This window comes from Saccostrea echinata, unplaced genomic scaffold, assembly GCF_033153115.1.
Source record: "Saccostrea echinata isolate AGI-Se365-2 ecotype Australia unplaced genomic scaffold, CSIRO_AGI_Sech_v1 ptg000005l, whole genome shotgun sequence".
Classification (NCBI taxonomy): domain Eukaryota; kingdom Metazoa; phylum Mollusca; class Bivalvia; order Ostreida; family Ostreidae; genus Saccostrea; species Saccostrea echinata.
In genome coordinates, this window is record NW_026889754.1 from 2,486,427 (window position 1) to 2,500,978 (window position 14,552).

The window sequence follows — 14,552 nt, forward strand, 5'->3', positions numbered from 1 at the left end:
GTGATAGTCATGATGTTGGTGATGGTCATGGTGGTGATGATGGTGATGGCATTGGACAAGAGACAGGTATTTCTACAAATATGCAAATTTACAATCAGAACCAGAGCATAGACACAAGTATCAAGATATATTTCATTTATCCTCTGATAAGAATAGTTATCAATGAGTGTTATTCTTAAACTTTCTTTCAGATGAGGTACACAAGAAAAGCCTGGGAAAGTTTAAAGGCTTGTACAGGTCACAAGATGAAGAAGACAGTGAACAACCCTTAGGTATTTGTAAAAAAAAAATAATTCAGAAGTCTTCAGGCATGTTACAACTTATAGGTACAGTAACTCTCCATTATAAAGAAATCACTTATAAGAGAAGCACTTGATAATAGGAAAACACATATATGAATCTTGGCAAAGAATAACACTATGTTCTTTATAAAAATATATATATATATATAAAGAATCTCTGTTTAAGGGAAGCAAAATTTGAAGATTCTGTGCTTCCTCATAACCAAGGTTAACTGTATATGTACTTTCCTACCAAAAATTTTTATCAATTGTTTAAAAAGACATTCAATTAATGAGTTTCTATTAATTTTACCAAGATGAGATAGGCAAAGAAGGCATTTGGAAATCAAAGGGTATCCCTATATCACATAACGATTACTTCGAACAAGACAAAGGTACTTCTTACACTGAAAATTGTAATCTTAATGGTACCAAGACTTTGCTTTTTCCTCTTTGCTAAAAACATACAATTTTCTTTTCTAGAGTTTTTTTTTTATTCTTCAGTTTATCTGGATAAAGAACACAAAGATGTTGAGAAGTCAGGGGGTTTCCATAAGTCACATGAAGGTGAAAAAGTCACAGGTAAGTCTAAAAATCAAAATAAATGGCAAAATTTAAGGAGTAACATTAATATCAGTACCAGCAAAGCTAACAAGGCTCCTATGCTTACAGAAACCCTTTTTTACTATATTTTATCTTTAAATTTTACCTAGTAAACAATGTTGACTCAAAAGGAATAGGAAATTCGGCGGGTTCCCTAATGTCACAGTCAAACAATGGTGGTGGACAAGATACAGGTAAAGCTAAAAGCACACAATAAACAAATAAAAGAATGATTAAAGTAAACAACAGGAAAATCATCTTGACATTACTCATACAATTTAACATTATACTCATGTCTTAATGCAAACAAGATTTTCAAAACTGTTCAAAGAAAGTGCTCTTTAATACATATCAAGTTAAAATAAAAATATTTTAAGACAATTAATGCACATGATCCTTGGGTTTGTTATCTGTTACTAGTTATTGGAAAAAATAACAATTTAAAGGTTTTGTTGGTGACCGTCTACAGAGATATATTGAGTTGATCAATATGATATCTTACACAGCAAGGTGAAGCAGAGCCATCTCTAAGATTGATAAACCCAATACCAGTGATTTTTTTGGGGGTCAAAATGCCACCGATATTCGTCTGTTTCCCCTCACAAAAATTAGCTATTTTTTCCCAATTATTAGTATATTTTTCCCAATTTCAAACTTACGAAAATTATGTTTTAATTTTGAACAAAAGTTGCTAAATTTGCTGACACTAGAGTAAATACGTTTTTATACTTCAAATCCATGCATATTAATGAATGTGTAAAACAATGTAGATATCCATACAAGCAGATAAGTAGCTTATAATATTCTCAATGAATTGGTCAATAGTTCCCAGATACAAGTGATATTGCATGTTGACATAATGATTTTGGTTTGACCGCCATTATTACACAGAGGGTCAGGCTAATAACAGGAAACTGACAACACATAGGGTTTCACTAAAATCAGGAAAAAACAAACAGTAGACTGTTTACTTGATTATCCATATAAGACAGTTTACTAGATTATGAGTCTAAATGCTGTTTTTGTTGTTTTTTTTAATGAAATTAGATAAAGCAATTCCAAGAAAATAGAAGCTACAAGATGTGACTAATATAAGCCATGTTCACATTCAATAGAATATTGATGTTAATATTTTTAAATTATTATTATTTGAATTTAAATCAAATTCAAAGTTAAAATCAAACAAAATCTGTTGTTGTTACTTAGTTTGATTACTTTATGTATTTTTTAGCATTCTAATTTACTATAAATGATTTTTCCCAATTGAAAGAAAATGTCGCTAATTTTTTCCCAATTCAAAAGGAGGGGGTGGTGGTTTAAAAAACAAAAAAAAAATCACTGAATACATGAAATGTGGGTAGTCACTAACAAAACCTTATAAGTATTAATGTTGCTTGTATAAATCTTATCAAAATCATATAATGGGTCAATGAAGAAATAAGAGGCACCATAGCAACTGACTATCAAAAGAAATAATAATAAAAAAAAATATTTAAAAAACAAATTATGTAAATTGTAAACTGTTGAAGTTCTTAATATATTTTCTCTGATTTATTCCAGTGTTTTCATCTTCCTTAACAAAAAACAGAATAACTAGTACCTGATGCCATTCTGTTTTCTCTCTATGTTAGACTTGCCTTTTCCAAAGGAATGTTTCTGAAAATATGTCTTAACAATAAATAAAAGGCATATATTAGCTACTGATAGTTGGCATGTTCACTCTTTAATTACAATTTTATGATTTTTAGCAAAAATCATTACAACACTATGATACTAATTTTTAGTTCTGGAATTTGCAGGTGTAAAATTACCTTCAGGGGTTTGTGTTGAAAAAGGGCAGCCATTGCAGAACAAGCGATTACGAGAATTAGCATCAGTTGTGAGCTGTAATGCAGGTAAATATAAATAAATTTAAAAACATAATAAATAGCACTGTGTATACATGTGCATATTTGTTATTCTTAGATTGAAGACAAAAAATGCACTTTTTCATCTGTTTTTGCAATGGTACATGTATTAAAGATTTATGTTTCAAATGTCTTTCAGTCTTTATGACTTTATTTTGTATGTTTGTTGTTTTACATCCCTCTCAAGAATTTTTCACTCATATGGAGACATCTCCACTTCCTGGTGGAGGGCTGCAAATTTATACCTATACTTGACACTCAGGGCCTTTGAGCAGTGAGGGATCTTTTTCGTGCCAACACTTATTTCGTTTATACAGTCTCATCCAAAGGACTGGTCTCCACATCCCGCGGTGGATTCAAACCCATGATGTAAGGATCAGGTCCTTACTCCACAACTCTCGAGCAGATGCTCTAACCACTGTGCCACGTAGGAAACCTTTACGACTTTGAAAAAATTTTTTGGACAAGTAAAAATTTTGTTGGAACAAGAAAATTTCAGTTATTTGTCGGAATGGCCAAGTAAAAGGAGAAAGCCTGAATATAATTATGCAACCCTGAACATAGAATTATCACAGACATTGTGAGAATGGTTTATAATGTTTTTGATATTCTCCAGATTGTTCCAATGAGAAAAAACCATGTAGGCGTAGGCTTTTTACAGAGGGACCAGGTATCTACTATACTTTTGTGATCTTGTTGAATAATGAAGTTTTTGAATTTTTAATTTAAATCAAGTGTACTGTTGATAGACAGTAAATACTCACAGGATATTTTGTTTACCTTAGATACAGAATCTACAGTCTACATGGTGAAAGCCCTCCTGCCTAGCAATGACCCAGTATTGGCCGAATTCATCAAGTACAGAAGACTCCTGAAAAATGATAAATCATTTAAACAATCATACGAGCGTGCATTAGCAAAACTACAGACTTCCATCAGCAAAAAACACAGGGAGTTGCTGGAAAGTAAAGAGCAGGAAAAATCTGTCCCTCTGATTAAAATGGCAGAGAAACTGTTACTTCGTTGGAACATTTATTTTTAGATGGTTAAGTCTTATGATCAATTTTCAAAGAATTTACGTGGATCTCTAAAAATGCCTTACTTATTAAGCACGATACTGTTTTTCCTAATAATTTATTACATAAGAAGTTTTTAAATGTAACACTGCATGGGTATACTTTATCTATTTGTCCATTATGTATTGTCATGAAATACTGTCCATAATTAACTTTCACCTGGATCATAAAAAGATGATATATGCTATGGATAAACATATTGATAAAGTTCAAGTAAACATGAATGAAATTCTAGTGTGATTATTTACATGGATTACATTACTTCTAAATATACCTTGTAACTTTAATATATGCACGAGCAATAGAAAGGTTTTGTTCAATCATTCAAAAATTTCTCACAATTTTCTGTATGACCTGTTTATTGTATACAAATGAATACATGAATGGAGGTTTGGGGGGTTGGAGTGGGACGGTGGCTGGTGTTTAAATTTTCTGACCGTTAATTTTGGTTTACAAGGAGGTGGTTGGTTATCTGATATACACTTAGGATACTGTTGTGTGTTTTTGTGGGATTGAAATGTTTGCTGTAGGCTAGTAAATAACAATCATTTATATTCATTATTTTTGACTAAAAATATATTTCCAGGGCGATGCAGACTAAACATGCTAAAAATATGAATATTTGAAAATTTAAATAAAAAATTAATTTGTGTTTTAATGTATGTAAATATAGGGTCTCAGCAAAATGTTTGTAAACAAACATGAACTAAATGTTTTCATTTTAACACATGATGTAAATAGGTCATGTCATTTACTTGTACAGCTGTACAGTGGTTGTAAACAAATGTGCATTACTATTCAGATTAAACCTTGTCATATGCATGATGCCAATTAAGGGATTTAGAGTTCTTTGATCAATTCAAAACCTAAGAAGATACAGGAATTTTAAGTAAACAACAAAGTCAACTTTCAGCATTGAATTATTAACAAAAAATTGTAGCATGCATTTTATAATTTGATATTTCTAGTGTCTTAAATTTTTTTATTCTTTGATCTGCTTTTTTTTTTTTTATAATTTGCTGTGTTGCTTATTAGACTATGCTTCGGTTTAAAGTAACAATGATGAAAATGAACAAAATCAGTGCAGCAAATAAAATGTGCCAAATAATGTTTGTTAGGACCAACCTTGACCCAAAATCACTAACTCTCCCATGGAGAAATTAAAGGGAAAAATTCTAATCGTAGGGAAACTTCCTAGAATCTGCACTGTGCATTGATCATTAAACTTAAAATTTTAAATACATAGACATGTCAATGTATATTCATAAACATGTACTTATATATTCCTCTGTATTTTTCAAATGACAATAATACATCTGTATCTACATTATGGTGTTATGTTTTTTGTTTGTTTGTTTATCGTTAAACGTCCCACTCGAGAATTTTTCACTCGTATGGAGACGCCACCACTTGCCGGTGGAGAGCTGCAAATTTTGACCTATACTCAGCAATCAGGGCCATTGAGCAGTGAGGGATCTTTTTCGTGCCAGCATATTCTGCAACACGGGACCTCAGTTCATACAGTCTCATCCGAAGGACCCGTCTCCACATCCCACGGTGGGATTCCTTACTCCGCGACTTATTGTGTTATGAAAAACACTCCTTAATGTCGATTAAGAGTTCAACTTCATGACTGTGAGTGTTCGCCAGTCAATACCTCCAATTTAATAACAGCAACATGTTTTTGTATTGTGTATTCACGGCATGAACTTTACATTTTGACAAAAGAAAGGTCCAAAACCCTCTTCAACTTTTTTGACATGATATTGATACCTGCCGTGTTCTACTTCTGTCTTGAATGGGCAATTCTAGAGGAGTTTCTACCAAGTGTTCGATGAAATGATCAACGGCATTGAAAACAGATACTCTGCTATGATTCATATTTTAACAGCAGTAAAACAAAACAACATTTGAGTATATGATTTTTTGTTAACTGGAAAAACACTTGTCCGCAGGCAGGTACTAGTCATCAAATAACTTGCCTGCCAAACGAAATTGGTTGTCCCCGGCATTGGGGAATGCTATTTGTCTAGCCCTTCACCCAGAACTTTTGTAATTCCTTTGATTTTCAACCCCAACCATAACACACAGTTCATTTTTTTAGGAAAAAAGGAGGGTTTTTGCAATTGGCAATGGGACATAAATTTGGCCCTACATGGGGCAGTGGAAAATTCCTGTATTCAGCAGATTTAATAAAATTGAATGTATAAATATTAATTATTATTTTATTTGTCAGGATGTAGGTTCATGGATAAGCATGACCTGTAAAATACAAGAACATTGGACCCCCCAAATGCTACGCATTTATTGACAGGGTTCAAGGTCAACATGCTTTTTATTTAACCAAGAACCAAACTGTTTGTCTGAGGCCATTAGGCTGAAGGAGAACAGTTTGGTTTGAGGGTTGACAAAATGCACTTTGCCCAAGAACTCAGTCAATAAATGTTTTGTTATACCTTTTATTTATTTTGATTCTTTTTGACATACAGTACATGTATGTTCTAGCTTCCGTGATGTAAACTGATGTTACACTCGGTCAATTCCGTTACTGTTCCAATAAATGCAAATGAGATTTAGCTATCATTCAGCACATTGTGTGACGTAAGCGTTCCAATATCTATCTCTGCGGTCAAACATCTTTTTTTTCTAATCGCTCAGTAAAACATTGCAATTGATAGACTTTTTAAGCATAGATTGGTATAGAGAAACTTTTTTTTAAAAGGTATAACAAGAAGTTATATTTGACATTAATAAAATAAAGCAGTACTCTTTGTGAAACATGAAATAAAAATATTGTGTATTAAAGCTTTAACATGTTTTATAATGTCAATGTGCGACTTCAGTTATAAACAATTGAAATTGATGCTGAAACACACACCAAAAATATATATATATCCATATAAAACAGTGCTTGTTCAAGTTGTTGTTACTTAAAATTTCATTTTTTTTTTTTTAGAGTTGCACTTGTTCATATTTTTGTACTCTTGTGCACCATCAGTACAGTGAATCTCAGACTCCCATGGGGTATTTCATTTAAAGTGCAACAATAAATGCTAATCTTGTGCAGAATCCTACAAAACTAGACTTCCCCACAGGAGTTCGCAATTTTATCAATAAAGTCAATAAAAATCACTCGATTGACCAAGCCATGAGCTATGCGTTAGCATAGCGAACAGTTGCATTCCTGTTCGCTATGCTAACGCATAGCTCATGACTTGGTCAATCGAGTGAATTGATAAAATTGCGAACTCCTGTGACTTCCCATATGGGGCCCCAGTATTTAAAACTTTTTCAATGATGATAAACTTGAGTGTTCGGAGTATTATAATAACACAAAATATCACTTCATCTTCTTTTATGCAATAACAAAAATGTACAGTATATGCTATCACACTATAAAGAAATCATACAACTTCTTTTTAAAAGAAGAACCCTCAAAAAGAATATGAACCACGTGGTCTGTAACAATATTCCGGCGAATTTTCTTAAAATTACGCATTTCATCACGGTTTAACAGTCTAAATGAAATTGTAAACTTACAATGAAACTCTGTCCTGCAAATATTCGGCATCTACCATCAAGTCAGGCAACAATTTTGTTGTAAATTCCATCAGGACACTGGAAGAAACAAGCTTTTCCCACGCACCTGCCAGCCCCAGTCGTGACGAGACGGTGAAAGCGCCGAGCCGACGTAGATCAGCTCCAAACGACATTCGGTAATTTCATAGAAAATACATTTATGGAGCTGATTTAGCGATCAAAACGAAACAAACAAATAACATTTATAAGAAACCATACAAAACAAATCTTTAAAGTATAGATAAATAAGTATATAAAAATAAAACACGTATTAAAGTTTTCTCATGAATAATTATAAAAATGGGCGGAGCTAATTCACGTGATATTCATGAGCTCTACCACATGGAAGTCCTTAACCTAGCTGCGCGGGTTTAAATTTACAGTGGGGCGATCAAGACCTTTTTGGCCATGAGGAAACAGAATCTTTAAATGAGTCAAAGAAAAGAGTAGACGATGAAACAAAGTATGTTGACGAGACAGTGCAAGTCTGGGCTAACTTGGAAAAGACTGAAAAAAATTGAAAGATTACAACACATATAGGAAGTTTTGTCTATGCGCCTAAAGGATCTGCGACATTTGGTATTAAAGCAAGAATTTGCTTTGAAAAAAAAAATCCTTAGGGGGGGGGGGGACAGATTGGCGAAAGTCGAAGTATGTGTATGCTATAAGCAGTGTACAGGCGCTGCTTTATCAGGTGCGAAGTTCAATTTAGAAAGTCCTAGATGTAAATAAGGCGCAGTTATGCTTCGGAGCATAAATTAACGGAACTACTGACATATACAAGGATGAACTGTCTGTTGACCAGTTCTCACAAAGAAATACACGTCAACATCACAAGTGTGACGAATCAAAGATTTTACCGACGACGCGTTTGGGCATTCCTCTGCAGGAAAATCATCATAAACATTTTCATTCTCAGAATATAAAATATTTCGGTTGTAATGAAAACCCAAGCAAAACTGATCTAAAATTATTTTAAGTTTATTCAGCATTTTCTTTTTTAACATTTAAGAATATTTCATGCATTTTTTTTATTTTGGTTGTAATTTTCACGCTGAAGCCCTTCTTTGTACGTTTATTAATTTTCTTAAGTAACAATGAACACTACTTGTGTAGATAATTAAATCACATAAACTAAAAAAATATTCATTTGTCAAGTACAGTTTTTCAACTCTGAGTAGTAAAGGGTACATTATACAGTCAACATTTTTTTTAAAAATTAGGTCAAGGTCATAACTTTATGTAGGTCAAGGAGGTCAAAGCCCAAGGTCATAACATTTTAGGTCAAAGTCAAGGTCATACCATTTATCAGTCACAAACCTTGAGACATATTAGGTCAAGGTCATATTATTCAACAGTCAATGACTATGAAAACATATGTCAAGGTCATAGCATTCAACAGTCACTGACCTAGAGAAATTGATCGCAGATTATAAAAAAAAATGGAGCAACGTCAAGATTCAACGACAAACTGGAAATTTTTGGGAGCAAAATTACCCAAATCTGAAATCGTTTATTTCTGCCAGATCCTGTTGGTTTATATAATTATCGTTACCGCAATTGTAAATCTTTCTCTTCAGACAGAAAACACTCGTACGGAACTATGGGTGAGCCTCCTAAGCAGTGCGATCGGTTATGCTCTACCTAGTCCCACACTTCAAAAGTGATGTCGATGTATGTAATTTTGTCCTTAGTCAATTTTGCTACAGTCTCAATTAAAAAAAAATTATTTTTGACAATCAGTAGCCACCACAGAAATATAGTAATGTTTAAAGCACAGCGAGTAGAAAAATCTCCGAAAAAAAACGTGCAGTTTAGAGATTGCATACATATAATTTACATTCCTTACGAGGAGCGGAAAGGAGTTTGGATTGAACATGCTATAAATAGAGCTCATTTTAAGAGAAGAATACAACAAATAGAGACTGTTTTATCACCCATATTACTTCAGAAATTGGAGCAAAATACTGGAGATACTTAGTGACTGTGAAATGTACTTTGGAAAAAAAATATTCACAGTCATAATTTAAGGTTAGGACACTCTTATGTGACTGTGAAAATGTTTTACTAATCAGAACATTATACAGTCAATTATGTCACTGTATTTGATTCCTATATAAACTCGGGTATAGAAGGCATATATCACCAGTTCTGATTTCGCCTGAGAGGGAGCACAATATTTTGTTTTAACTCTACCTTACGCAAGAAGATGGAGCAAAAACATAAAGACATTATCAAGGCAAACTACTCAACTCTTGTAAAGAACATGATGTCTACCCATGTTGCTGGACATCTTTTTGCTTCGGGAATTATTACAGGTGAAATGAGACAACAGATAGAGGCTGAGAAAACTAGTTATGATCGCAACAGAAAGTTGATCAGCATCATCTTACGTCGAGGAAAAAGAGCTTTTACAGGACTTAAAGTTGCATTGATGAAAGCTGACCAAAACGAACTCTCCAAAGTTTTGATTGGTGAAGACAGTACAATGACCGAATACGAGAAGAAGCTAGCCACAGCCCGATCTTTGGTTGTGAACATGACGGAAAAACCAAATTTAAGCAAAGAATCGAAGAATAAACTCAACAAACGCCAACAGCCGCAAGAGCCACGATGTCGGTTTAACCTGGATGACTTTAATGACCTTTCTCTGACCGTTACGCCTTTCAAAGGAAATATCAATATTCATATTCGCCATTTTACAGTGTCCAATGGTCGTTTTTTTCCAACCAAGAAAGGGGTTACATTTCCTCTTGCCCGATGGCTGAAATTTGAGTCACTTCTACCAGAAATAGCAAGTTACCTACAAAACACCAACAGAGATGGAGAAATGAAATGGCATATTGGTGGGGGTGTTTACGTATCCCTAAATCCTATTTATTCCACAGTGGACATAAGACACTTTTGGAAACCAGTCGACGCACAGGAACCAATACCAACCAAGAAAGGCGTTACTCTAAACATACATAAGCTGATCAAACTATTAGAAGTTGTTGATGAAATGAAAGAATATGTTCCCAAGCTTAATGACGTAGAACTGTGTATGTTGAGTGATTCACATCAAAACCAACTTGGTATGCTAAGTTGTCCGGAGTGTACTCCCTTTGGATTCGAATCCCAGGTTGACAATGTATCCCTAGAATGCAACGTCGATGATGTACAAGACTTACAAATAATCGAAAATGACATTGAATAATTTAAATCTTTATAAAATGCTGACTTTGATGTACTATATTTAGTTACATGTTTACGTACTCTGTATATGTGAATTTTTTAAAAATCGTTTAATAAAAGTTTGTATATTAAGATATATCTGCGTGGTTATTACCTTGGTATTTAAGAGAACACAAATAGAAGTAAAACCTCATTTAGATCCAGTATGTCAAAATACACGGATTACTTGAGAAAATTATACTACACGCCTGGAAATCCTGGTGCTTTTGCAGGTCCTGAAAAGCTATACCAATCTGTTAAAAACGATGGAAAACACAAAATTGGAAGAGAAAAAATTAGACAATTTTTGAACAATGAGGACCCCTACAGTCTGCTTAAACCTATTCGTAGGTCATTTCCTCGTTCGAAGGTAGTTGTGGACACGATTGACTCTATGTGGGACGGAGATTTGGCTGATGTTAGCAACATTTCTTCTCACAATGATGGTTTTCAATTTTTGTTTGTGTTGATAGATATATTCAGTCGATTTTGTTTGTGGTGCCTTTGAAAAATAAGCACCATCAAACCATTATTGATAGTTTGAAAAAAACTTTTCAAACAGGACGAAAACCAAACACATTAAGAACAGATAAAGGAAGTGAATTCAAAAATCGTTGGGTTAAAGCATTTCTACAAAAAGAGAATATCAGTAACATATACACTCAGAATGAAACAAAAGCAAATTATGCTGAAAGAGTTATTCGAACTATGAAAAACCTAATGTATCGTTATTTTCTTAAAAATAGAACTTATCGGTACTTAGACGTTTTACAAGATTTAGTCAAAACTTACAATAAGCGACCTCATAGATCTTTGGGTGGAATAACACCCTCAGAAGTAAACCCTCAAAATGTCGACGAAATAAGATTATCTGCCTATCTGGCTGGAAAAAAGAAGATTCGCTCTGATTCCAAAAATATAGAAAATCAAAACAAAATGGTGAAGAGTAAACAGAGAAAAAAGAAAATGTCAACTTTCAAGTTCAAGATAGGGGATAATGTACGTATATCTCAGATTAAACACCCATTCCAGAAAGATTATCAACAAAAATGGACGGAAGAATTCTTTAGAATAAGTCAGCGTTACAAGAGGGACGGAATTTCTGTATATAAAATAAACGATTTAGCAGATGACCCAATAGATGGTATAGATGGTACATTTTTTATGAATCAGAACTTCAAAAAGTTTTCAAGTCGGATGATATTCTGTATAGAGTTGAAAAAGTTCTTAAGAAAAGACAACGTGGAAAAAACACAGAGGTGTACGTCAAGTGGGAGGGTTGGCCTAAAAAATTTAACTCATGGATTTCAGAGAATTCTCTTGAAAAAAGTAAATAAATAGAAGAACCGAACAAGAAGTTGCTTTATTTTAGATGAGCGTTCGTATGATACTGACGTTAACAGACAGTTTGGAATATTTTGACAACAAACCAAATTGTTTTAGGGTTCAACTAAATAAACAAGTTCAATGTTGGTGGAATGTTGTCATTTTTTACCACTTTGCTTACCTTGTGTCTATTGAAACACTCAAGTGACCGACACACACGACTGCAAGAACGACATCCTAATCGGATATCCGTTTCTGGACAGTGATCATGCAAACACACGTCACAGGAGGTCGAACAGGAGTGTTGGTATTTTTCTTTGTATGGTTTTAAACAAGTGTGACAAAAATACGACTTTTTAAAAAAGCCTTGTATATTTGCGATGCCATGCCAATGTTTTTCCTTTTCCGACTCCACGTGATACAAATAGAGGCGGGGTTTTCCTTGGTCGTCCGTCACCCTGACAAACTTGTTTCCTACTCTAGACGACACGACGTTAATACAGACATCGAGCAAATTTTCAAATGATTCTATGTCATTTAAACCCAAATACCTCGTGGTAGGCACGCCAGCTTTTTCACAAAGCTGGATTGCCATCTCAGTTTGCATTTTTCGACGAGATTTTTTTTAACATATTGTCATAATATGATTTTGGGATAGTTTGATGCTTGATTGCAAGATCTAACATCGTTCCTGTATCACTCCCGATTAAGTGGCGCCATGTATTGCCGTTTACTTTCCTGCACATTTTAAGGTAACAAAGGCCTATTGAGATAGCCATGCAAAGATTGTTATCGTTTTCCACATAAAAAATTGCTCTTTTTTTCATTAAACTATTCTCTGGACCAAAAAGGGATGTAATAGGTAATTTTGTTGCACCCCCACCCCCTTTTGGCAAATCAATTGACCCTATAGTGACAAGCAGGTTTTCATCCACAGGTATACCTTCATTTGAATTCAATACTTTAGTGATCTCCGACATCACAGTTTCCGCATTGAGGTTTTCCCATGGCTGCAGGGGAACCACAATAGGGTTGTTCAAACTCGGATGACTGAGTACCACTCTTCCTAAAACTGCATCATGTCCCTTGGCCTGTGACAACAGGTCATCGAACATATCTTGAAATTTGTTCTGAATATCTAGTAATTTTTCCCCCTGCCATTGCTCATTGAATTTCACTTTGAACGAAGTGTCACGGGCTAAATTTTTCTTAAACGTTCTGGTGTCTCTTTTCCATATGAAAAAGGGTTTCAATTTACTCTCTTGGCTAGAATGATCCCCAGCCCCCAATTGCCCACTATTAGATAATTGGTCATCATCATGCAGATTTTGTCGAGGTCTTTTTGTTGGGGTCTCAATGTCTGGTAGAACCTCACGCCACAACGTATCAACATGCTTTTCCCATTCAAGTTCTCTTAATCGCTTCTCAACCTCAGCATCACCAACAAGACTATTGGCTGCAGCAAAAAACTTCACAGTTTCCGGATCATTCAAGGAGTTCAGGATTTCTTTTAAAAGGCTGTCATCTGCCATAACTTGAGTTTTAAAAAAAAATGAAAATTAAATCTCTAGAAATTTTGTTGTCATTATCAAATCAAATCTATATCCTTTAACACATGCTGCAATACAATTTGTATTCTTTAGAACAAAACTGGGAATATCTTATATTTACTGGCATCAATTCATTAAAATGATAATACTAATTCTTTATTTTAGAAACAGTTTAATAAAACAATAAAATTTACAACTTTTCTGGCTGTAATTAAAACATCAAGTTTTAAAAAATATTATTGACAAAATATACAAGTTGGATTGTACGTCAAGTAAACAGTCTAATGGTTTTTCCCCTTGCCAATCATTGTGGTGTATTTTTTATTAAACATTACATTTTGTTCCAAACCTTATATAAATGTGTACAACGATTTAAGCTAAATAATTTTTTTTAAAACTTGGGGTTTTCAAAGAAAATTCTTACTGATTGTCTTTAAACTAGATCAACTTATTGTGATCCTTAAAGAGATATCAACTACTTTTTTAAAAAAAAGGAGAAAAAAAGTTTTAAAAGAGAATAAGAAAAACAAATGTAAAATCTCACTAACCAAGTTATATTGCAACATTAAAAAAATATGAAGATAAAAAAATGGAAGTAAAAAATGTCTGATGGTATACTTAAATAGCAGTTCAATTGAAAATTGTGCATTGCTTAAATAAATGAAATTAAATTTTTTTTAATTTTTCCTTTAAGATTCTAAAAAAAACATTAAAATGATTAATACATAAAAAAAAACCTATACAATTCAAAAATCAAAAAATACCCTGCTGTTTCACAATTCATTGTGGTATTATCTGACTAGTGTAATAAATGTTTTTCATAGAAAATTATTTTGTTCAGAAAAAAAGTCATTTGTATTATACTCATAAAAAGATTTTGCATTTTTTTTTGTTGGAAGCATTTATACCAAGACATCTTTTCCTCCCCGAATTCTGTTCTTCATAACCCATATTATCTATTCAAAATTGCAAGTTAATGGACAATACAAAATAGGAATGTTAAGAAAACCAAAACAT

The 14,552-nt window shown here is 33.4% G+C and overlaps 1 protein-coding gene and 1 long non-coding RNA gene across 2 annotated transcripts; one reads left to right on the plus strand and one right to left on the minus strand.

The window, feature by feature from the left end:
• Nucleotides 1-6: 6 nt before the first annotated feature.
• LOC133179769 (uncharacterized) lies at nucleotides 7-7,448 on the minus strand. The gene is made up of 6 exons (XR_009720150.1): nucleotides 7,408-7,448; nucleotides 3,572-3,662; nucleotides 2,696-2,768; nucleotides 2,485-2,540; nucleotides 991-1,084; nucleotides 7-72 (listed from the first exon to the last, which is right to left on the minus strand). It is a non-coding gene; the product is annotated as an uncharacterized LOC133179769 (long non-coding RNA).
• Nucleotides 7,449-9,655: 2,207 nt separating this feature from the next.
• LOC133179938 (uncharacterized) lies at nucleotides 9,656-10,642 on the plus strand. The gene has a single exon (XM_061314613.1). The coding sequence runs from the start codon at nucleotides 9,656-9,658 to the stop codon at nucleotides 10,640-10,642; it is 987 nt and encodes a 328-aa protein (XP_061170597.1).
• The last annotated feature ends 3,910 nt before the right edge of the window (nucleotides 10,643-14,552 follow it).